The sequence below is a fragment of the Ochotona curzoniae genome, unplaced genomic scaffold (assembly GCF_017591425.1).
Source record: "Ochotona curzoniae isolate NIBS_2020 unplaced genomic scaffold, NIBS_Ocur_1.0 patch334, whole genome shotgun sequence".
NCBI classification, from domain to species: domain Eukaryota; kingdom Metazoa; phylum Chordata; class Mammalia; order Lagomorpha; family Ochotonidae; genus Ochotona; species Ochotona curzoniae.
The window spans coordinates 35672-58669 of record NW_024466900.1 but is presented as its reverse complement, the minus strand read 5'-3'; the positions used below and the strand labels follow the sequence as shown (position 1 = coordinate 58669).

The 22998-nt window shown below is 42.9% G+C and overlaps 1 protein-coding gene across 1 annotated transcript in view; it reads right to left on the bottom strand.

Annotated features, from left to right (window-relative positions):
* The window catches only part of LOC121167111 (NADPH oxidase 3-like), a 55520-nt gene that overhangs the window by 6851 nt on the left and 25671 nt on the right, over positions 1-22998 (bottom strand). Inside the window, exons 10-12 of the mRNA XM_040996491.1 lie at positions 17947-18109; positions 6120-6266; positions 2313-2437 (exon numbers count right to left, since the gene is read on the bottom strand). Of these exons, the coding sequence (XP_040852425.1) occupies positions 2313-2437; positions 6120-6266; positions 17947-18109 (435 nt within the window). The remainder of the gene's footprint in view (positions 1-2312; positions 2438-6119; positions 6267-17946; positions 18110-22998) is intronic.

The window sequence follows — 22998 nt, the reverse complement described above, 5'->3', positions numbered from 1 at the left end:
CTCCTCTCCTCTCTCTCCTCCCTCTCCTCCTCTCCTCTCCTCTCCTCTCCTCCTCTCTCTCCTCTCCTCTCCTCTCCTCTCCTCTCCTCTCCTCTCCTCTCCTCTCCTCTCCTCTCCTCTCCTCTCCTCTCCTCTCCTCCCATCTGCTTTCCTTTCCTTCTTCTAAAATCTGGGGCTAGGTGGTAATGATGACAGTTGAATATTGGGGGGCCTCTTATATCCTGGAAAAGAGAAAGTCATCCGCCCAGGACACAGAGTTCGCCTAGTTACTCAAGCCTGCAGCTGGGTACAAAGCATGTTTCTGGACTTTGCTGTGATTATGGCTTCTGAACAGGAAAGAGCACACTCCACACAAGGACAACAGGGAAGCAGCAGTGATATAATTTTCCCAGCTTAAAACTGTTTCTATTCCTCGCAGCCTGCAAATGTTGGACCGGCTCACGTCCCTGCCCTGCATGACATCATTGTCTGGGCAGAGTTTGTGCAAGCCCGGTTGTGCCCTCGCTCTCCTGGCACTCTGTGTTTCTGGCTCATGGCTTTCTGAGGGAAAGGAGATAATGAAACGATTTGGTTTGAAAGGCCTTCCCCACTGGGCTGAAAAATTCATGTGCGACAAAAATGAACAAGTGAGGAGTGAGATGTCAATAAGGGACAGCCCTAACAGAGAATGGAACTGTGTGTAACTTAAAACCAAGCTCTGTGTGTCTGTGTCAAAATCTTGCAAAAGGGGAAAATTCACTCTGTGACTACTGAAAACAGAGTGTTAAACACTTATCAAAAAACATATGCCTTTTTTTTTCCAAAAGGAGAAAATAGGAACAAAAAGTGTAGTTGTCATATGTGAGCTTGTGATATTTTGCTTGTTTCTACCTGTAAGTTTTTCAAGCTGTTGATGGCATTATCTGCTGCATGCTGTGGACAGGAATCAGAGGAGTGAGACAGGAGGGGTGGTAACTGTCAGGACACTGAGGCAGGAGGGAGCTGAGAGGCCAGGGCTGTTTGCTGAGTTAGAGCCCAGTGGAACTGGATTCAGAGGGTTGGATGCATTGACCTTGGAGAGGAGCACAGCCCCAACTGGATTCCGGGCCACGTATCAGTTTGGACGCAAGGCAAGAAGGCAAGGTGACCAGATGGGTTTTAGAAGTACTGCTGGCAAAAGAAATCTCCAAGGCCAGTTACCACAGGTGAGAGCTCTTGTGGATAGCTGAGGCTGTGACCCATGGGGTAAAATAAAGACTATAAGATGCATTTGACTCCTCCAAATGCTGACGTCAGAAGTTGAGCTTTCCTTGGCTTCCAAGTTGGGAAGCTGTTACTCCCTGGCTGACTGCACAGCAGGAGGAGGTCCCCACAGCACTCCTTGAGTCTGCCTCCTCTCCAGGCTGTGGCAGGGTGGGGAGCGCTCAGGAGTCTGTGTCTTGTCACTGGACATTATAATCCTGGGGTCAGGGTTACTCAGGCTGGCTGCTGGGGCACAGGACATAGATCTGGCAGGAGTCTCAGAGAGCACAGGCTGGTTTAAGACAGAGTAACCCCACACAGAAGGAGGTAGCTGGCGTTGTAGGTTTATAAACTTTGGATGGCCACCTGGTCACTCCTACAAATGGCTCATTTGTGTTAATAAGAGAGAAAATGACAGAGTTCTGGTACAGAGTTATAAGGAAAAATTTAAGAAGGAGCAATCACATTGATTGAAAGAAAAAAAAAAAAACGCCAGGAAAATAGTCTGTGGGGCAGAAAAAAAAAATGCTAGGGAACTACAAAAAGTTAACGAAGCATAACTTCTATGAAGGAACGTCACAGAGCAGAGGGAAGAGATGGTGTGGCCATGGAGAAATTCTCAGGGCTGGAAGATTGGCAACATTGTAGATTTAGCTTGCTGGTTCAACCGTGGCACAGGGGACAGGAAAAAGATCCGCGTATAAAAGACCTAAGTGGCAAGATTGTCAAGGTAGATATGAGTAAGCCGTAACTCCATAACCTTTAAAGAGAGACTCTATCTCCCTATGCTTCCACACTGTGGATTTTGAACTCTTCATCTGCTCTTCTGGTTGTCATGGACAGTGTCATGGCTCCAACTAATCCCTTGAACTCGTGACTGACGTTTGTCTGCCTACTTAGTCTCTCCACGAGCATGTGTAACAAGCATGTTCAACTAAATATGTCAAAAACTGAGCTCCTCTTAACCCAGTGTAGCATCATTTATCCCCGAGCAAGATGCACTATCCTGCAGATGAGCTTCCCATTTCAGCATCAACTTGGGTTTCCCTGGGGAGGCTCCCAGTGGGCAGAGAAAGAAGGACTCGCTTTACCTGGGGTGATTGTAGGCTATCTGCTTGAATTCGTTGTCCCAGTTAGGTCTCCCGTAGAAGGTTTTCTGCTTTAAGCCCGTAATCACATCAACATTTTCATCCCAATGTAAAGCTATGTGAATAGCCTAAAGGAAAATGTGATATCAGATGATATTTAGAAACAAAAAATAATATGCTTCTATAAATAAAGAATAAAGCAGTTATGCTCATTAGTAGATTTAGCACACTCCGTTTTTCTAAGCTAGGCTAGAAATGCTTATTATGGGCAGCCATCAGATGCTCTATTTTATGGCAAGTATACTACCTCAATAATTTTTGCATTGGAATGTGTCTCCTTATACATCGTTGGTATGCAATGGCATTAGCCTAGGAAAATATTTTCTTTGAATAGTTGAGAGTAATAAATCAGTATGGTTAGGAAAAAGCAACACTAAATGACTTGCTTACTTCTGATAAATTTCTTCCAAAATTAATCTTCACCTGCTGGGCCTATTCACTTAATAGTAAACCCTGAAGATTTAGGAAGGGCATGGCAAGATTAAAGTGCTGTGAGATGTCTGGAATGAACCTGCATCTTATAATCAGATCTGCCTGCTGGGTTTAAGCAGTCTGATGGACAGGTGTCCTTTAGTATTCACAGGCGATTCAATCTAGGATGGTCCCTTGCTTGTGTAACACTGCTGGTATGAAAGTCCAAAGATGCCCAGGTTTCTTATATAAATGGTGCAGTATTTGTTTTTTTTTTTTTTAAAAGATTTATTTATTTATTTATTGGAAAGTCAGATATACAGAGAGAAGGAGAGATAGAGAGGAAGATCTTCCGTCCGATGATTCACTCCCCAAGTGAGTGCAATGGCCGGTGCTATGCTGATCCAAAGCCAGGATCCAGGAACTTCTTCCGGGTCTCCCACGCGGGTGCAGGGTCCCAAAGCTTTGGGCCATCCTGGACTGCTTTCCTAGGCCACAAGCAGGGAGCTGGATGGGAAGTGGAGTCACCAGGATTAGAACCGGTGCCCATATGAGATCCCGGGACGTTCAAGGCGAGGACCTAAGCCGCTAGGCCACGCCGCCGGGCCCAATGGTGTAGTATTTGTCTGTAACTCTGTACAGTCTTCTAAATAGTTCAGCTCATCTATTGATTATTTATAATACCTAATACGAAATAAATACTAAGATCTGGTATGCAATGTTACTTAGGGAATAACAGCAAGAAAGAAAAGCTTGTACATATTTAGTATGAATGGATTTTTCCTAAATATTTTGACCCACTATTGGTTGAATCTATGGATATTGATGCAAGACTGGTTGACTGTTTACTGTTAGATTTCAAGTTCTAACAGATAGGACATGATGGCCAGGTAGCAGGAGCATGGTTTGAACGTGGTACCCGATTGTTTGTTTTCAAATTAAGCAAATCCAAGCAACATGTAACTAAGTAGTGATGGTAAGAGCATGGACTATATTAATTTCTCATGATTCTCTTTTAATTTGATATGACTTGCTTAAGCCCATGATAAATCTGGTAGCTGCTACATTTTTGTCTCCTGGGACCTGTGCCCTAAGTTCACCTTTTGGCCCATGAGCAACCATGGAGCTCACATGTCTTAGTTCTTGCTGCTCAACTTGCTGTGATTTTTTAGTTTTCCTGATGCCACTAGTTTGGCAAATGACCCTGCTGGGCCCATTTTATATGCCGGATTCTTGTTAGCAGCCTGGCTTCCATGGCTTGTCTTCCCTGCAGTCTACAAAATCAGTTAAGGCTGTGGAAAGTCAGTAGAATATGGACTAGAATGGAAGTATCCTGACAGGAGTCCCAGAAGGATCAGCCCCCAGAGGATCAGGCCTACTACTGGGAAAGAGTTAGAGAAGAGGAGCACGTAAGAAGAGAGAGTGAGGCAAATGACAGAACGATGACAGGTCATGGATAGGGCAGTGGGAGCCAAGACTTGGTAGAATGAACAAATGGCATGATGGAGACACATCATGAGTAGTGCCAGTGCCAAAGGAAATGGTGCGTTTGGATGGTGGGTGGGAATCAGGTTGAGGAGGGTCTTAGGGTACTTGCTAATCTTCCGAAACAATGGGAGCAGGCCCTTCCCTTCTTAGCTTTTGTGGTGGTGCCACCAGTCGTCGATGTGGAATTATGTTTGTTCCATATTTCTCAACCCAATGTTCAATTAATCTGCAAACTCTGTTAATTTGCCCTTCACAATACCTCTCCCATCTGTCCCTTCTGTTCTTGTCATTTTGTCACTTTGAGGTTGTTGGATTCAGCTTAGCAATTGGTTATTTCTAAAAACAGACTCTTGATTCTTAAAATACTGACAGAATGCACCAATTATTTTTTTCCCTTAAATGTTGAGGTTAGTGATTTCATGCTTGAAATGTGAGCATCTAAAGAATTTCCAATATGTCATGGCAAAAATTTAAGGAGACATCTATTTTAATCTATTTGTATTTAGAAAAATATATATATATACTTTACAACATACACTTGGAAGTGACAGAGATGATGTTGTCACAAAATCAGCTTCACTGATGAGAATCTCAGTCTCACAACTCCCAGGTGACGAGGCTGCCTCGGCGGACACTCGGGAGCAATTTATTTTAAAAGTAGAAGAGCAGCATGGAGCTAGGAAGCATGAGACAAAAGCTGCATCTGTGCTGCGCCAACGTATCATCAGTCAAAAATCCCACTTGAATAAGGAAAATGTTTGTTTGAAAAACATAATTAACACTATATAATTCATTAAGATGTTTCAAGCCTACTTCCCAAGAAACCTACATTTCAGCTTATCCCAGAGGATTAAATATTTAAGGAGGACTGCAAATAAGACCATAAAAATTCATTAACCTATCGAATTTCAAGCAAAGTCTTATTCACTCGGCAGAAGCACTGAGTCAAATTATAAGGGTTCTCCGAAGAATTGGTGTATGTTTCTGTGGGGTGTGTGTGTGTGTAAGACAAACACACAGCGCATTCATTTGCCAATTTAGCAATAAAACAAATCTTGGCTCAAACACATACTTTCCTTAGACGTCTGAATCAGTGATAGTTCCTAAGAAAGTACTGGTTAGAATATGCATTTGGAAAGCTAGCAATCACTTCATAGCTAACTCGCATATCAGGGAAATCTGTATGGATTAAAATGCAATAGTCACTTTAATACTATCAACATGGAAATAGTGATGTAAGTCACATTTTAATATACATGATTTTGGAAACTTCAGCTTTAATATTTTAATAGCAGAATGCACTGAGGAGCCTGTTGGTCTTAGACAAATAAGCAAATGTGCACACCTCCTAAAAACATCTTCAGGAGAAGAAATTTCTGGATTAATGATGTATTCATAATTATCTTCTCTAGGCACTCACATACTTTACAATATAAAATGTCAAGTGCAAACTCCTAGGGATCTGTTCTGTTTAAGTCAGAAGAGCTCAAAGTGTAGGATTAAATCCAATCCACCACTCATCAGCGTGATACACCCAATCAATAATGATTGTTCAAAATCACTCTTAAAGTGACAGATGCAATTTTATTTGGGACTTCCAACCTCAAGTTGTGTCCTGTTCATATTCACTCTCTTTTGTATTCCTCAACGAGTCCATTTTACATTCTTGTCTTGCTATACTCCACCCAGTTCTTCCTAATTTGTTTTTGCTTTATTTCATTTCATTTTTAAGGACACAAAAATAATTCTTTTAAGCCACTGGACTTGGAAGCCACTGCTTTTGCAAGTCATTACTCTTGTGCTATTAAGCAAATCAAGTAATAAGGTTCCATCTCAGAGTTTTTTCAATACCTGGTCTTCATCCCAGCTAGTAAGAAATATATGGTAACTCAGAAAGTGGATTTTCCCTTGTTCACTCATCTGTGTTTCCAGGGAGAGTAGGAGATCAGCAAACCACTCAAATGCCCTTGAATCCCGGCAGATCCAGTAGAAATACACCTGTCAGGAGGCAAGACAAGAGAACGGGTTGGTCCCACTTTTCATAATGGGCTGATAATCGCAGTCTACTTCATCTCCATTAAATTATTTCAGCCCAAATGGGCACTTTTGCAAAATAACATGCTTGTCTCTGCCAGTGAACAGTCACACTGTGATTTCTTTTGGAAAAAAAAAAAAGTACACATTGTGTTTTAAAAAGCCCGGAGTGAATTCAGAGTCAGGAGCCTGTGGGCTTTGCCAGCTCCTCTGGCGGAGGATCAACTTGCTACGTATCTGGCTGTGCTTCCTCAGAACAAGATTAATAACCATAACTAGCTGTGCCTTTGACTGCTCCCAACGGGGGATCAACGGTTAGACCAACCCCCTTCATCGTTACTTACGACCTAAGCTCAGGATTTGAACTCTTTGCCCCAGAGACCCCACAGGCTTGGGCACTAATCCACTTTACCAGCCTTGGCCGCTGGAGAGTGGAGATTATGGTAATTGCAGAATCAAGACACATAGGCCAGAAATTTCCTCTCAGCCAGACAGATCAGTGTCCAGGAAGGTGGAGCTGTGTCTGTATGTCAACCACTAGGATGAAATAATGTCTGGGGAAGAATTTTTCAAAAACTCTGTGTTGAGCAAATGGCATGGGGCAAGATGTGGCATGAATTTGGTAAAATAAAGGTTTTTTTGGGGGCTTTGAGATTCAGATAATTTTGACTTGAAATAACCACAGGAGACAAATCTATTAAATTCCAGCTTTTTCTCACACTCCTACCTGCCGGTACCAAGGTTTGCATCTTCCCACCTGTTCCCCAAAGATGCATAAGGATGACTTCCTGATGGGGCTGCTCTGGACTCTGCACCTGCCTGGTGTGTCCCCGGCTGGAAGCACCTCCTCTAAAGAGGAGAATTCGCTGCTGTCAGCCTGCAAACTCCCAGTCCTACATTCAAAGCCAGAGATGAGATTCAATTCATAAATCAACTTCATGAGGGAAACAAAAGTTGCAGCCTTTAGCTCATGGCTAAATATCTTGGCTATTCAGATTTCTGCAAGAGCTTATAGTATTGTCAGTGAGGAAAAGCAAAGCTTTTGTCCAAAGAATTACAGTCTGCATAGTTGCTGGACAGTTGCTTTTTGGATGGGCATGCAAGACATTAATCTCAGCACAACTTGCCCTCAGTCCCTAAGTAGGCTAACCAAGCCCCAACTCAGCCCCCAAGAAAAGGAAAGTGTCTCTGAAGCAGGAAGCAAGCCTTTGGCTCAGAACCCAAGAGTAGAAAGTTACATTGCAACAAAGCATACTGAAGTCTTAAGATTGTACATGCGGAGACTGCTTTGCTCCAGGTTCTGATAAACAGGAGTACAGGGACCCTGGAAAGAGGGAGGCTGAGCAGTGAGTGTGGAGGGAGCAGGAGGAGGTGAACGAAGAGGGAAGGCCATGGAGGCCCACATATTGTAGGGCTTTGCAGAGAAGTTTCCTTGGAGTCAACTGGAGCAGTGAGGGCTGTGGAGCTGGGTGTGCTATCACCAGAGACCTGTGGGACAGTCTTGCTGGCTGTCAGGTTGGCACTGAATATGTTCTCCCTTGGCACCTGGGCTAGCACCTGTTTGCTTTCACACTGACTTGCTGTGCTTCTGGTGGAAATGGAAAGGCTCCTGGCTGGATTCAAGGAGTACTGTGCCTCCTTCCTCACTTGGGCAGGTGGTTTTATCTCATGGCATTAGGGATGGCATTTGGCATACAGCAAACATCACTGATTTCTTCTTTATGATTTCTCTAGGAGCAAGCCTAAAATGTATTAATCTATAAATAATAAGCCACGAATTTTGCTCTTTTAAAAGAAAAGAAACAAGTTTTATTTTCAGTTTTGATTATCCTTGCTTGAGAAATGCCCACATCTTAGCGCCCTCCCCATGCTGCTCTCTCTAATAAAAATTGTTCCTGTCCTCACTTTCTTGTGGTTTAGCTGTATGTCAGCATTCCCAGGGCTTGCCAAGCCTTTTATGCTTTAATTTTTTTAAACTGCCTTGTAATGGCTCTGTGAGTGTTTCCCTCTGTAGTTGACTTCCAGGGAACATGGGGTGGCTTCGGTGTCCAACATTGTGCAGGGGAGATGGAAGGCTCTGGAGAAAGGCTTCAGGCAGAGCAAGGAGCAGAAGAGGCTGTGAACAGCAGAATGGGTTTCACCTGGATTGTCTTTCCTTTTTGAATGGTCCAGCCACACTCATCATGAAGGGACACCAGAGTTCCAACTCTGCATTTCGCCCAGGACAAAGCACCTGGTCAACGGGAGAACAGGTCTCCCAAACAACAGGCTGGAAGTCTGTGATCCTTGCTTTCTGTCACTCACCCCCTTCCATAACCTCTAAAAATAAAACAACCCTAAAATCAGAGTAAAGGCTGGCTCTCAGAATTCTGTTGCTGTTATCAGAAATGAATGAACACATCTGGGTGCATTCGCTCATGGAGGACCTGGGTGCAAGCCATACTGATAATGTGCTTTCTCCCACATCCCATGCCACTTCCATGGTTCCAGAAGCCTGGGTTTCTTTAAGAACACATCAACAGCACTTGTACACCAGGCCAACGTTGTCTGGGGCCGGTGAGAAATGGTCATGTACAGATTTTTGATAAATGATCCCTGAGTATGTTGTATGAAGCCCTACCAGGGCTGGTAGTTTGTCTCAGAAGCTCTCTTCAGCATTTCCTAACTGTAGCTACATTTTCTGAGAGGAGAACTTAGCAAAGGCGGAAGTTGCTGTCTGCTGACAGTTTGGAAATTCACATTCTAAGATCTGGTGAGGCTACAGGATTGCAGACACAGGGAGCATGCTCCTCCTCCCGCCCTCCCCCGTGTGTAGTCCCTCCTCATAGAGCCATCAGGATGTGATCCTGGGGCTCCATGCTTGTAACCTGGTTGGATCTGATTACTTCCCCAAAGTCCCACCTTCAGACACTGTAATTGTATCAAATCTCCACTTGAATCCATCAAACATGAACAGCACTCCATTTAGTGTTAGTCTAAGTCTTTGAGTGTGAGGAGTCATATGACTCTGTTAAATCAGTGCAGAAGCCCATGTGACAGCCTGGCATAGATGCCCACAACACAAAGGGCATTTCCACCAATATCATTTGTATTCTTTAGAACCGAAGTTGATTCCCTGAGAATGACTGGGAAATATGTACCTGTTTATTTATTCATGGCCCCAGATCCATCGTGGGCAGGTTATGTGGAAGCAGGGAGATGTTTAGTGCAGCACTTAGGGCATGACAGCAGATGCTCAGAAGATGTTAGCTGTTGCTGTTACTGTCCTCATTACTGCTCGCAGGTGCATGAGAATGGGTGCAGTGTACTCACATCAGAGCCGCGAGGGCCATTTGCCTGGCATAGTCTGGTCTCTCTGGCACCCGGATACAGTGATCTTTGAGAAGAGTGGCCACAGTTCATCTCCAGCATCGCTATTAGAACTGGGCTTTCAGGGTAGACTGTGATGAATCAGGCCTTCCCAGAGAGACCCCCTCACCAGGGCAACCACAGCCTGGTGACTCCATCTATGTCAGATCCACGTGGACGCCTTTGTCCAAGTGCTGCCTTCCCAGCTGCCTCCCCGACCAGGAAATGGCCAGTGGGCGGCACAGTGACCAGCCTCCTGGGCAGCACCCCAGGTGAGGCAGAGGCCCCAGATGGTCAGAGCAAAGAACACCCTGCCCAGTGAATCCTGACTGTCCTCTACAAAGAGCTTTCTGTTCTGAGAAGATGCAGTCTGTGATGGGTATTGAGAAAGCATGCTGCCCCCTCTGAGGACGGCGCCCCTTGGCCTGGATTCCATTTTGCTGTTGTCACAGCAGTTGCAGACAAACATAATAGAATGCAAGGAGATATACACAAGAAATGTCCTTCTGATGTGCAAACCTTCCAGTTGTAAAGTGATAATATTACAGAATACGTTTCTGGCTGATCATTGTAAAACCCAGACAGGCCTTGGCCAACTGTGTTTTGTTCGCAAGTCTTTTCCTTAAAGGCACAGTAACTATTTCCTCACATCAATGCTGGTCTTCCCTGAAGCCTACAACTGACATTTTAAAAATGTTTCTCTTTGCAATAATTGCAGTAAATCATACTTGTTGGATAACTGACACATTCATTAATAATATGATAGTTAAGTAAATGACGGGCCAGCTAAACTGTGAAATACCCTGGAAGCACCAAATAAAATGAAATAGATCATCAAGTGTTGACCATAAATTTGCCAATAGGAAACAGAATACATAACTATGGATATTGTATATTATAATGGAAAACAAAGGCAAGAAGTAAAGCAGCCAGGACACAGACCGGGATGCTGGCACCGTAGGTGGAGGATTAGCTTGGTATATCAATATCTTTGTCCCTGGTATTTTATCCTAAGTACTTACTTTATGAAAAGGCAGAGAGACCAAGTGAACCCACAACAGCCAAGTCTGGCTCATCTGGAAACCAGGAGCTGGGAATTCAATCTGAGTCTCCCACGTGGGCGGCAGGAATCCAGCCATTTAGGCCAGCACCTGTTGCCTAGCAGCATGTGCATCAGCAGAAGGCTGTATCAGAAAGACAGCCAGGACTTGAACCCGTGTATTCTGATACGAGCTGGAGGCATTTGCTGTGTCAAATGCTCAACCCTTAATTTATCTTTTGATTTACTTTCCAAGAACTTTTTTGAAGTCCCTTGCTATCATGAAGCTTTCTAGAGTGTGTGGGAATGGAATGGCATGCGACCCACTCAAGTGTTGGCAAGATCATGGCGAGCAAAAGTGGTGGAGGTGGTTGGTGTGAGACAGGATGTGATAAAGGGAGATTTTGGATGGTGCATTTCATTTTTTAACCTTGTACGGAAGGCGATAGTCAGGCTTGGCCTGTGTGTGGTATAAACCAAGATATTAAAAAAAAAAATCAACACTGCCCCTCCCCCCAGAGGGATAGGAAGGGCTGGTGGGCTGCTGAACTCGTCCAAGGCAGCCTTGTGAGAGGGGGTAGAGAGCAGGGCTTCCCACTCCCCAGCTCCATCAATTATAGCTCTCAGAGGTTACAGAGGGGATCAATTCTGGGAGTAGCCAGGACTCCAGTGTAAGCGAGAGAGAAAGCAAATAATTTCTCAAACTAAACAGATGAAATTAAATGCATTTTTCATTCATTAGAATTAGAGCAAGCCCTCCTTTCTTTTATTAATATATTCAAGTAGAGTATGGATTTCTGTCTCTCTTGGCCCCCTTTTCCCTGTTCCCATTGGCCCGTGCTGTCTTTTTATTTGAATTATCTGTTTATTATATTAGGTTAGGAACCCAAAGGCCATTTTGCATGGGACAAACTATAAATACCCATTATCACAGTTATCTATTATGGAGCTGATGAAGCAAGACAAGTTATGAAGAAATGGGATTAGCTCCATGTGTCTATAATCTATTTTATTGTAGTCTGAAGATTACATACGCAGTTAGGAAAAAGAACTGAGTCTTGCCATCAGCGGTTCTCCCCGTCCCATGTACACAGCCATGATGTGAAGGAAAACGAAAGTGTGTAAGGCAATCTATTGATGTCAGCAGTCTTCTCCCTCCCTCCCCACTCATACACACCAATTTCATTCATCATTTTGACAGTTTGCACAAGCAAACTGTCCTAATTTTTTTCAAGGGCTCTTTTCACAAATTGAGTCTGATGTAGAATTCATCAGCTCCTCCAGGCAGGAGCGGGAGGCCTTGCTGCTACACGGTGTTGGTGTGCCTCCACTCTCGGCCATATTGGAGCAGAGATTTCTCAGCACCCCCCTCCCTTCCTGGTCCCATGAGGGCGGGAGACCGGCCTCTGCCTGCAGCCTAGTGAAGGCTGGCCTGTGCTTCTGTATCCCTTTGCGGTAGCACAACCTTTTCCTATTTTCTTCATAGTAAGTCATTATTAAACTTGCCTTCAGGAGGCGTCTTCTGCCCCTATTTCTTCCTACCTCTCCCCACACTTCATAGAGTTTAAAAAAAAAAAAAAGCTAGCTTGAAACGAAGAGCTTTTAAAACATCAGCTTCAAATAGAAAGTGCTACTTCTGATCCCAAGCAAGCAGCTGGTGTCTCATTGGTGACGTTCTTCAATTTGACTTAAGAAGTTTTCTAAAATAAAGAGGCAGAGGAAAGGAGTAAAGAAGACAGAGTTTGCAAAAGAACAACCTTGAAAACTCAGGTGGTGCAAATTTTTAAAATGTACGCCTGTAAACATTGATACTTCCATGCCAGATAGTATTTTACATGCGGAGGAGAAAAATCCCACTAAATTGAAATGAACTATTTAAACTTAAAATTCTAGCTCTGTGTCAACTTTACCTTCATTTTATTTCTTTTGATAGATACATCTTGGAAACTATAGTCCAGATCTGAAATTGATAAGATGCTGTTATCAATTTTTCTGCAATACATTCAAAGTTATATAGATGCTGAGAGTTTAGTGGCAGGAGCGGTACTGATATCTCAAGAGCAGGTGGGTGGTCCTGACACATGTGGTGAGATGCATAAGCCGAACGATAGCTGTACTCACACGAGCATCAAGCAGCCTCGATGGAGGCTTCCTCCACTTTGGCTCTCGCATGCAGCTATGGGATCTTATGTACAACTCTCTATCAAAGTTTTCAGTAGCGTGGAAACCCCACTTGTTTCATAAAAGAACTTCACAGTGGAAATCTGAAATGTGCATGCACATCCCGACTTGGTCGCCAAACAGCTGGGTGACTAAGTCACTGCCCACTTGAAATAAAGATGGCAGTTTTCATTGCCATGTGCAGCAGTGGGAGAGGAAGGCTTCAGGGGATTCTGTGATTTTACACTTTTAGCTTTCTGTCTCCCACATATCATTACCACCACCTTTATTTTCCATGGAAACACATCCTAATATTCCCTCAAATATTTGTTAAGTTATGAAAATAGTCTTGTTTATTTTTTAGAATCCAACTCTGTGATTTCACATACTCTTTTTTTTCTTTTTGGAATGGAGACCACCAATGTCTCTGTTTTACTGCTTTATGGCAACTGGCTACACCACATGTTCTGTCTTACAAGTGAAAGCTAAAGTTAAAAAAAAGAGAGAAGTTTCTGTATATGTTGGGATTGCTGCATATTTGGTTTTGTAAAACTTTCTTTTATATCTGTCAAACTTTGGGTTAAGGATATTATACTTCTGTAGTTTTAATGATACGTGATTATTTTATAATTTACCGTTTGTGGATGAAATGGAATGATGGGAGGGATAGGATAGAGAGGGGAGAAGGGATGTCACTGTGTCCTTAGAAGTATATCTGTCCAGATCCTTCCGCACAGGATCTGATGTCATCAGAATAACAGCCGGGAGACCTGAGCGGTCCTCAGAAACAGAAGAACAGTCAACTTCCTTCAGGATTCGGGAGGGGAACTTTCTCTGGTCCTTACTTAGTTCCAACTTTGGATCCCCATCCTCTCTTGCAATGACCATCAGGGTCATGCTGGAGGCCTCCCCACAAAAAATTAAATCAGATAGACAGGGAACAACAAAGAAAGCTTAGAACTAGACAGGAAACGATCAGCTTGGACTCACATATACCTTACTAGGTAGGACACTACCTTATTCCTCACTAAGGTATTGAAGATTTCTCTGCACACCCCTCCTAAAACTGTTCTGTGCCTCAGTTGTTAACATATGCCTTGTTAGAGTTATAAGCCTGTTTGGACTATCCTAAAATTCACCAAGTTCAGTAAAAATTATGCTTCAATACTATAAACTGCTAAATATAAAAATGAAAATAGACACGAGACAGCTGAATAGTACCCTATAACCATTTTAAGGTTTATAGCAGCCAGTTGTGTATAAACTAAAATTGAGATGTCAATGAAGTAGTTATAGGATGTGGTTAAGAACTTGCATTTTCTAACATATTGGTCATTCAATACCATGTGAATTAACTTCATGATGTTGTAAATTGTTGTTGAAGTTGTGTAGTGGCTTTTCATTGGAAGGGATGATATTCTGCCAGCTCTACTTTCAGACCAGGGATGGTCTCCTTGAGAAACTGTTGAATTTATCTGAACAGTAAGATGCTGGACTCTATGCATGGTCCATGCTTACAATGAAGGAATCATGACTGGAATATGAACTACACAACTGTAACAATGTGGAGGAATCCACCATGGGGGGAGGGTGTGGGGAGGGGTTGGGGGAATCCCAGAGCCTATGAAACTGTGTCATAAAATGAAATTAAATTAAAGAAAAAATGAATCTAATATTTTAAATATTAATTAAGTGAATTTTTATAAATAAAATATAAGCTTAATGAAAAAGTTATAGAATTTTATGTGTAGCTTCTGTATAATATACATTTTTCTTCTTTTTGTTTTATTATTTTTATCGTTTTGTGATACAGTTCCATATTCCCTGGGATTTCCCTTACCCCATTCCCCAATTCCCCCCACCTCTGAGTTCCTCTATAATATGCACTTGCCATGAGCTTTTGGAAGACTCTTAGATACACACAGAGATTTCCTAATGTGCAATGATTTAGCTTCTGGTTTCTTGACTTTACTAAGGGTTTATGGACTATTCAGTGGATTTATGATTTAGGATATTTTTGACTTCCACTGTGTTTCTTAGGAAATAACCTCACCCATTTTAAGTTGAGGAGCATCTGTTTGAGTATTGTAATTAGGAAGGGATTCCAAAAAGCCAAGTTCAGGGAGCTCAGTGTGCTGAAGGAAAACAAGACACTCTGCAGGAGTATCAGATGGGAAAGAAGACACAGAGCAGAGGAGAGTGAGACGGCTGACACACAGTTGGTAATGAATAAATGCTGGTTGAATGAATGAATGGCACTGGGATGTACTGTCCACATCGTCTCCCTGCAAAGACTGGCGGGACCCTGCGATGGGACAGACACAGTGAGGCATGACGCCTTTCTCTTCCCGAGTTTCAAAGAGCCTGGGGAACTGAGAAAACATCCCTAAGCAGAGCAAAGCTTTCCAGTGGGGCCCAAGCATGCACACCAGGAGCCGTGTTACTTGTTTCATGAAACACACTGTGGTGTAGATGGAAACAGATGAGAGCTGGCACCAGGACAAGCTAGTTTTGAAGCCTCCTTCTAATACTTATTGACCCTGTGTGTTTTAGGTTACCGACTAATAAAAATGAGGATATTGCTTAAGCGAATGGATTTTGATGTTACTTCCAGAAGCTTTGTGATCTAACTTCCATTTTCCAATCTGTAAAATGGGAAGGAAAGTGGGAGAAATATGTTCAAAAGATGCTGTCAAATAGCAATTGATAAAAGCCTAGTTCTTCTCTGCTGGGCAGTCAACACTTAGTAAGTCTGGGCTAGTTGTAGTCCAGTAATATATTTGCATCTTTGGCAGATATAATTAATTTTTATATCACTGCAAACATTGTAATCCTGGGTTCCCACCTTTTTACTTGTCTTATTTGTTATTAAGATTCTCTGCTGGCTACTGATCTTTTATTCCTTCATTGTGCAGAAGAGGTGAACGGCTGCATCGAAGGTGGCACTGCAGCGAGGGGAGGGTCCGGAGGAGTCTGTCACTGGTGAGGGGAGAATCCAGGCGCAATTTTCCAAGTGTGAACCCCATGGTCTTCCCACAGTGTCGCAGTAGGACTGCAGCATGTTCACCACATATTGTTCATGTCATAGGATGAGCCACATGAACCTGGGTGGGAACCCTGATTCTGCCTTTTATAACTCTGTCAGATTCAGGGAAAATCGCTTCTAGTTTCTTCTGGCAAATAGCATTTGTATTGTTTGCTTTGCAAGACTGTAGTCCAGTAACGTTTTCATCTACCGAACTCCTGGCTCCCAGCTTCAGACCAGTCTAGCTCTTCCGTTTTGCGTAGTGAATCAGAGACAGAGGAAGACACAGAGACTGTCCATTGACTGACTTTAGTGTACAATAAATGTATCTTCAAAATTTATATTATTTTCCACGGTACAGCTTTATAGATGTAGAGATTCCCCCCTTCACGTTCCCTTCCCCCCCTTCCCCTCCATAACGATTTTCCCCCATATTATTACAGTAGTATAATCTTTCAGCAACTGTCACAAGTCTGACATTCTGTCCAAGTGTATCATGGCATTGTATGTGTAGACAAAAGTACAGAATCCAGTATCCAAAAGATTGAAGATTATAAAACAGAAAAGATGAAAATGGATTTCAAGCACCTATTACTTGCAATAGCTAGTTATTTTTGCTTCTTAGTTGAGAAAGCTCCAATATCAGAGATCTTGCAGTCAGTTTTGTCCAAAGTGCTTCAAAGAATAAGATTAGCTAACAGACTTTGATGGAGAAGGTTCTGTGCCTGAGGAAAGGTGAAACAAAATGGTGTGAGGTTCTTTGCTGTAGAATGTATCTGACAGTTGAGTGGGGCTGTGGATCTTCCAGTGTGGGAAGTTGTAGGAGTATTTCTTAAATTCATCTGACCGTAGAATTCTGGCCATTGTATCACATCACATAAATACACTTTGGCAATGCTAATTGGGTCAGGCATCTTCATGGATGGAGGAAGAGACTGCAGTCAAAGGACCTATCAGAGAAGAGGAGGCAGGGCCAGGGCCTGGACCAAGATTACCTGTGCCCTGGTTCTGTCTGTGTTCCACAGCACTAGGAGTTCTCATGGCTCCGCTTTTACTGCTGCTGGCCCTAAAATGTTGCTGGGGCTCAGGAACGGTGCCTCCATTGTGAGGTTTTGGCATGCTGAATGCTTTGAAATAAAGAAAACCCAAAGTCTCTCTCTGGCCTTCTGCTCCTCTTTCTCTTCTTTTGCTTTCTATGAAGTTCCTGTGTGCGCTTTAAGGGCTGGATCCTCCAGAAGAACTCACAGGGACAGAGGTCTGAATTACCAGCAATCCCAGAGCCAAGGGACGCTCTCTCCAAGTCTGTTGTCTGTTCTTCAAGCCCATTCATCTCCATTAAAAACATTCACTTCTCCACCAAAATGGCCCACGTTCCTCACTTTCCTACCTCTTTTAAAGAGGATTTTGAAGCTTCAAATAGGTGACTCTTCTTTGAGATTCACAATTTATGTGATGCCCAGAAAGCTGTACCTTAATACAGTTTTTGGACTTTTCTCCTGTTATTCAGTTCATTTGTATTAGTGACACAGATGACCCAAATCTTCATGGACAGAGGCTTCCTTTTCTTTCTATGGGATGGAGTTTTGAAATAGGACCAAGGAAGCAAGGAAATCAGGAGGGATCTAGTTGAAGAACACACACGTCATGACCAAGAGGAGATGTGGAGATGAACGACAATGCCAGTGTGAGAGGACAATATGGAACTGGATGGTTGTCGCCATGGTATTAGCTTGAGGATGCTAAGGAGAAGGCTACCTGCTGATGTGGCTAACTGCTGCCTGGTCACACAGCTATTTCCACCTGTCTATATTTTAGCAAGATGAACAATTACACGTCCTGTAATGGCAATGAAGCAATAAAATTTATGTCTTGTCATCTTTAACAAGATTAGACATAACCCTTCTCATAAATGTAATACTGAAAGGAGATTTTTAAGAACATAAGTATAGTTAAGGATCCTTGAATTTATCCCTCATAGTTAATTAAAATCCTCCCCAAGAATCTGCAGATGACAGATATAAGACACTGGACCTTTTAATCCACAGAAGTATGAACTAATGATTTTTTCATACCTTGCTTAGTTTCAGCTGGCACTGGGGCACACAGCATTTGTACCATATAGACTTCAGAAGCGCAGCGAAGGGAGTGACACCAATTCCCGTGGCAACGCACACGCTCACGGGGTAATGAAACACGTCTGTGAGCGCAGCTCCATAAGGTCCATCCACGGCCAGCCTGCAAGCAGAGCGACCGTCAGAACACGTCGGCTTGAGCACCTTCCAAAGTCAGTGTTATCAGCACCATGTGTCTTCATACTGTAGAGAGGCTGAGCGCGTGCCAGAGCAAGTCCTGTTAGACAGTAAAGGGGCCAGGGCTGGCCTCCCGGTGGCCACAACCTGTTATCACTCTCCATGTCTCTGGCTCCAACTTGCTCATCTTCTGTGAGATATGTTATTGGTACAGTTATTGGAATGTTTTTTTTGACTCTGTCACGAAGGCTCGTGGAAGAGGCATTTCCTCCTCTTCCAGCCCTGACTTAGCAGAGGAAGGCCCTTTCACGTTCCTAATGTCATTCTCTCCTGCTGTCATTTGTTCGGTCACACCTCTGAGTCTGCTTAAGTAATTTTAATTTAATGGAAGCCATCCATTTGGAATGAACATAGTTTTGGAATGGTTTATCAGTTATGCAAAACTTCTAAAATTCGTGAGTTTAGATTAACTTAAAATCTATGATAAGTGGGCCAGAGGTAGTACCGATACTGTGCCTTTAATTGTTAATTGTTTCTTTACAAGGACCAAGGATATTTATTGGATGAACAAGACAGTCATTAACATGGCCCCACATGGATTGGCTCCTGGAATCTTCTCCATCTCTCAGGGCTGGTTCCCCATACTGGCTTTTCTTTCATTTCTGAAAATACGCAGTGCTATTTTGTGCCACAGCACATGTGCGAAAAGGTGCCCCTTGCAGTCCTCTTATTTCTCCTTGTCTTCTGACATGGTTAACAGGCTACATTTCATTATATCTAATCTGAGTGATTTTCTTAACGAGGTCTTCCTGGACCCATTAGGCCAAGTTAAATCTTGTCTTCTCATAAAATTTAGAACACCACATTTGGCCTTCCAGTGTCCCTCATCACATTCAGAATTTTGCAGATTTTTTGTAAATTGGAAATGAGTGCTTCACCTTCCCTCTGCCTTGCTCTCTAGACCATCGGGCCAACTGGAGAGCCAGGTTTGTCTGAGCACATGTCTAAATATCACAAAGTCTTACCTTGCTTTCCAACATGGACTTGTTCAATAGCAATTTTGAATAAATTATTTAGGAGTTGTTGAAAATATTTCAGTCAGCAGCACACATTTACATATGAACAAAGATATGCTAATTAAAATGTTTCTAAGTCATTCATAACCATTCCCTAAAGGATGTCTGTTGAAGGCACCAGAGATTGACCCATTTGGGTCTCCCTATGTGTTCAGGAAAGTTTAATTGGGTTTATTCAAAAATATATGACAGAATCCTAATAATTTAGATGAACTCTCCTCAAGTTCATCTTAATTAATTATGCATTATTTGCCTATTGATATATGGAAACGAAAGAATACAAATAAAAGGTCGTTAACTAGGAAGCGCTAGTGTCTTAGCTCACTGTAGATTATTTCATAAATAACTAAATAAAGGGAATTGAGAAAAAGAAAGGAAAAACTCTCCATAGATTAAGATGTCTTATTGTCTATTATGTTTACAAATAGTCACGTTTGGGAAGTGAGTTACGGAATCTGCAGAAATATACAATAAATGCCTGCATAACAGGATTGAGAATCTGAAATGACAGAGAAAATATTCAGTGCAACCTCCTGCCTCTAGATTATCTGCCTTTCTACCACTCTGAGAGCCGACCACGGTCTGACGTGTGTCTGCAGGGCAGCGCGTCAGCTCAGTGCACTTCTATGGAGGAGGCGGTTTCTCCCCAGGCTTCCCTGAAGTTGACCTTCCTGAGTGGCCGACTTCAGATAGCTCCCTTTCTGACATCTCAGGGCTTGGAGCTCATGCTAGCTGGCATGACCCCTGAATTACTGTTTTTGGGGGACTCACGTTTCTCTATTTCTAAAGACATTTTTTTCATCTTGATGGCTTCCCTTGTGCAACTTTTTGCTTATCAGGTTTATTGTTACTCCCACCTTGACTCTGATACAGAATTTGTAATAATGCAACTTTAAGAATGTTATTCTGTAGCATCTTGGCCTGTGGTACCCTTCCTGGCTTTGGACAGCACCGCTTCCAGCATCCTCCAGTAACCTAAGGTTTTGTCCCCATAAACTGACCACTAGTTATTCATCTAATCATCATTTTGTACTAGACAGCTTTCTATTACTATAGCGAAATGTGTGAGAAAGTGACTCAGGAAGGGAAGAAGTTGATTTTGGCTCATGGCTCTGGAGATTCATGTCTTAAATGGGGCTCAGATGAATGTGGTAATGTTGACAAATGGGTTTGTGAGTGGAGGCGGGATCTCATGGGATCCCGTTATCATCTGTGCTGTCTAGATGAAGAAACTGAAGCAAGGGGTTAATCACATTGCCTAAGATTATTCACAAAGTTGAGCTTTGGGTCCAAGTCATCTCATATTTGAACATTTAGCTCTGGGCATCAGGTTAAATTGCTGGAATTCCAATATTAACTGAGAAATGTGTTCGTTTGCTTCAGAAGTTGGTCAGATTGCTCCCTCCCGCCCCCCATCCCCTTAAGCTCCGATAAAGAAGTTCACTTGCTCTTTGTCTAGGTTTCTTCTCAGTTCCTGGGGACCTCCCTTACCCTTTACTTCCTGAATCCCTGGGACTAAATGAAATCCTTCCTAAATCAGTGAAAAGATGTGTTAATCAGCCCAGTCTGGAGAATCATAGTCCTGAGCGGCAATATCTTCAAAAGAGTAAATAAAAATCGTATTCCTCATGTGTTAAAAATTTAAGCAGTTCTGATTTCTTGGGCAGTGGCATGGCAGTATGGCTGGTCTGGCCACTGCACTCAGGGCTCATGTCCCATATCTGAGATGTAGTTCCAGTCCCAGTTCTTCCTCCTCCAGTTGAGTGTTTATTAATGTATCCTTGGAGGCAGCAGATGATGGCCCGAGAGCTGTGGCCCCTGTTACTCCCGTGGGAGTTTCAGAGGATGTTCCAGACTCCTGCTTTCAGCTTGGCTGTTGTGGCCATTTATGAACTGAACTGGCACTGGGAAGAGCAGGAGTTCTCTAACACTCCCTTCCAAATAAATGAATAAGTATTGAAAGAAATCTATTTTCTTGGAAAACAGGCGAACCTATGCCTACCACATAGAGGCAGAGGACAAACAATTTACAAATGAGGCGAGACTGTCAATGAGGACGGTTCAGTTTTACTCATTTCATAAAAAATTATTGTGTGCCTACTACTTGCAGGGTTTTCTTCCAGGGCTTGGGAATGGTGCAGTAGACCTAGCAGATAAAACGCTTCTCCTCAGCGCTATGATTTGTGTATCCCCCAGAGGGCCACATGGCAAAGGCTTGCTTTCCAAAGTCTTATGGTGATTGGTATTGAATTAATGTTAATACTTAATGGATTAGTGGTGGAAATTAATCTGATTAGGGTGTCAGAAGTGGGGCCTTTGGGGAGTTATTAGATTGGATTGAGTTGTTGGGATGGAATCCTCATATTTAGGTCATGGTGGTTTTCCAAGGAGCGACAAAGAGGTGTGCGTGAGTGTTCTCGCTGACTCTCTGCTTCTGTCCGCTACCTGCCCCGTCCACCACCTCTTCATGTGCCAGACCAATGGGTTGCCTTATCATGAACTGTGAACCAAGGAGGCCCAAGAGGTCAAGATCCCACAGCAGCTGTTGCACTCTACACACTGAAATCAAGCCAACTACTGAGAAACACACAAGAAGTTCTTGCAGGGGATTAGCTGAAATGCTACCCAACTTGTGAAAGGGAATAGCAGTTGACAGACAAGACAATGGCAGGCACACATTGAAGCAGCCAAGCTAGCAAAAGTGATAACGTTGTGGGATTTGGCAATACCACAGGAAAGCTGTGTGTGTCTACTTCGATTACCAGTGTCTGATGTTTGTGCTGTATGCTGAACTTCAGGATTTTGTTACTTTACTTTCTTCCCAAGAAAGCAAAGGTTTTAATGGAATCATCATGTCAAAGCTGGCTTGATCTCATACGATTCCTTAGAACTAGTGGTTGATGGGGAAAATCTGTCGAAGGGTAGGAGTTCTGGGGAGGATCCCAGTTTCTACAAAATTCTACCATAAAATTGAAAAATTCAAAAAAAAATCAACAACAAAAAAGAGCTAGTGGTTGAAATGAAGACAGGTGACATTGTATACACAACATACATACAGTCACAGCCACATTTCTGCATCCCATGGGAAGGAGGGACTACGGGCTGATTAGATTTTGAGCCTTCCATTTATTATGGTGTCTGATTTATCATCAATACGTATTTATCCAATTAAATGAGCTGAAGAACCCTGTAAAGTGGTTCATTCCTTGTTGAAATCACACCCTGCGTGGGAACCATTGGTAGGACTAGAGCCACACTGCGTCTCACCCACCTTGGGACTCCCGTTCTAATTGTGCGGTTCCTACGGTTCCTTCCAAAGCTCCTGCAGCAGCTGCTGCTGTGTAGCATGATTCTGATGCTCCCCAAGGACGGCTACCATAGGAATCTGCTTATTAACCCCTTCAAAATTTTCAGCATTTATTTTTAAATGATTCAACTTGACACATAAAATCTGAGTGTATTTGTGGGATACTATTATTGTTTCAATGCATCTACACAATGTATAATGTTCAAATTGAGGTGAACATACCTATCGGTCCAGTATTTGTCATTTCTTTATGACAAAACATTCAAAATACTTTCTTCATTTTTTTAAGACTATCTGCTACATATCAATGCTGTTTAGAATCCCCCTGCTGTGCCATAGACCACCGAACATCTTTCTCCTATCTGACTTAGTATTGATGTTTGTTTTGAGTTGTGGGAAAACATTTTTCTCATCGTTTTTGGATCCCTATTTTTTCCAAGATGACAAACAGGAGACCTGGACTTCCTTGGTGTTGGGGTGATCATGTTGTTG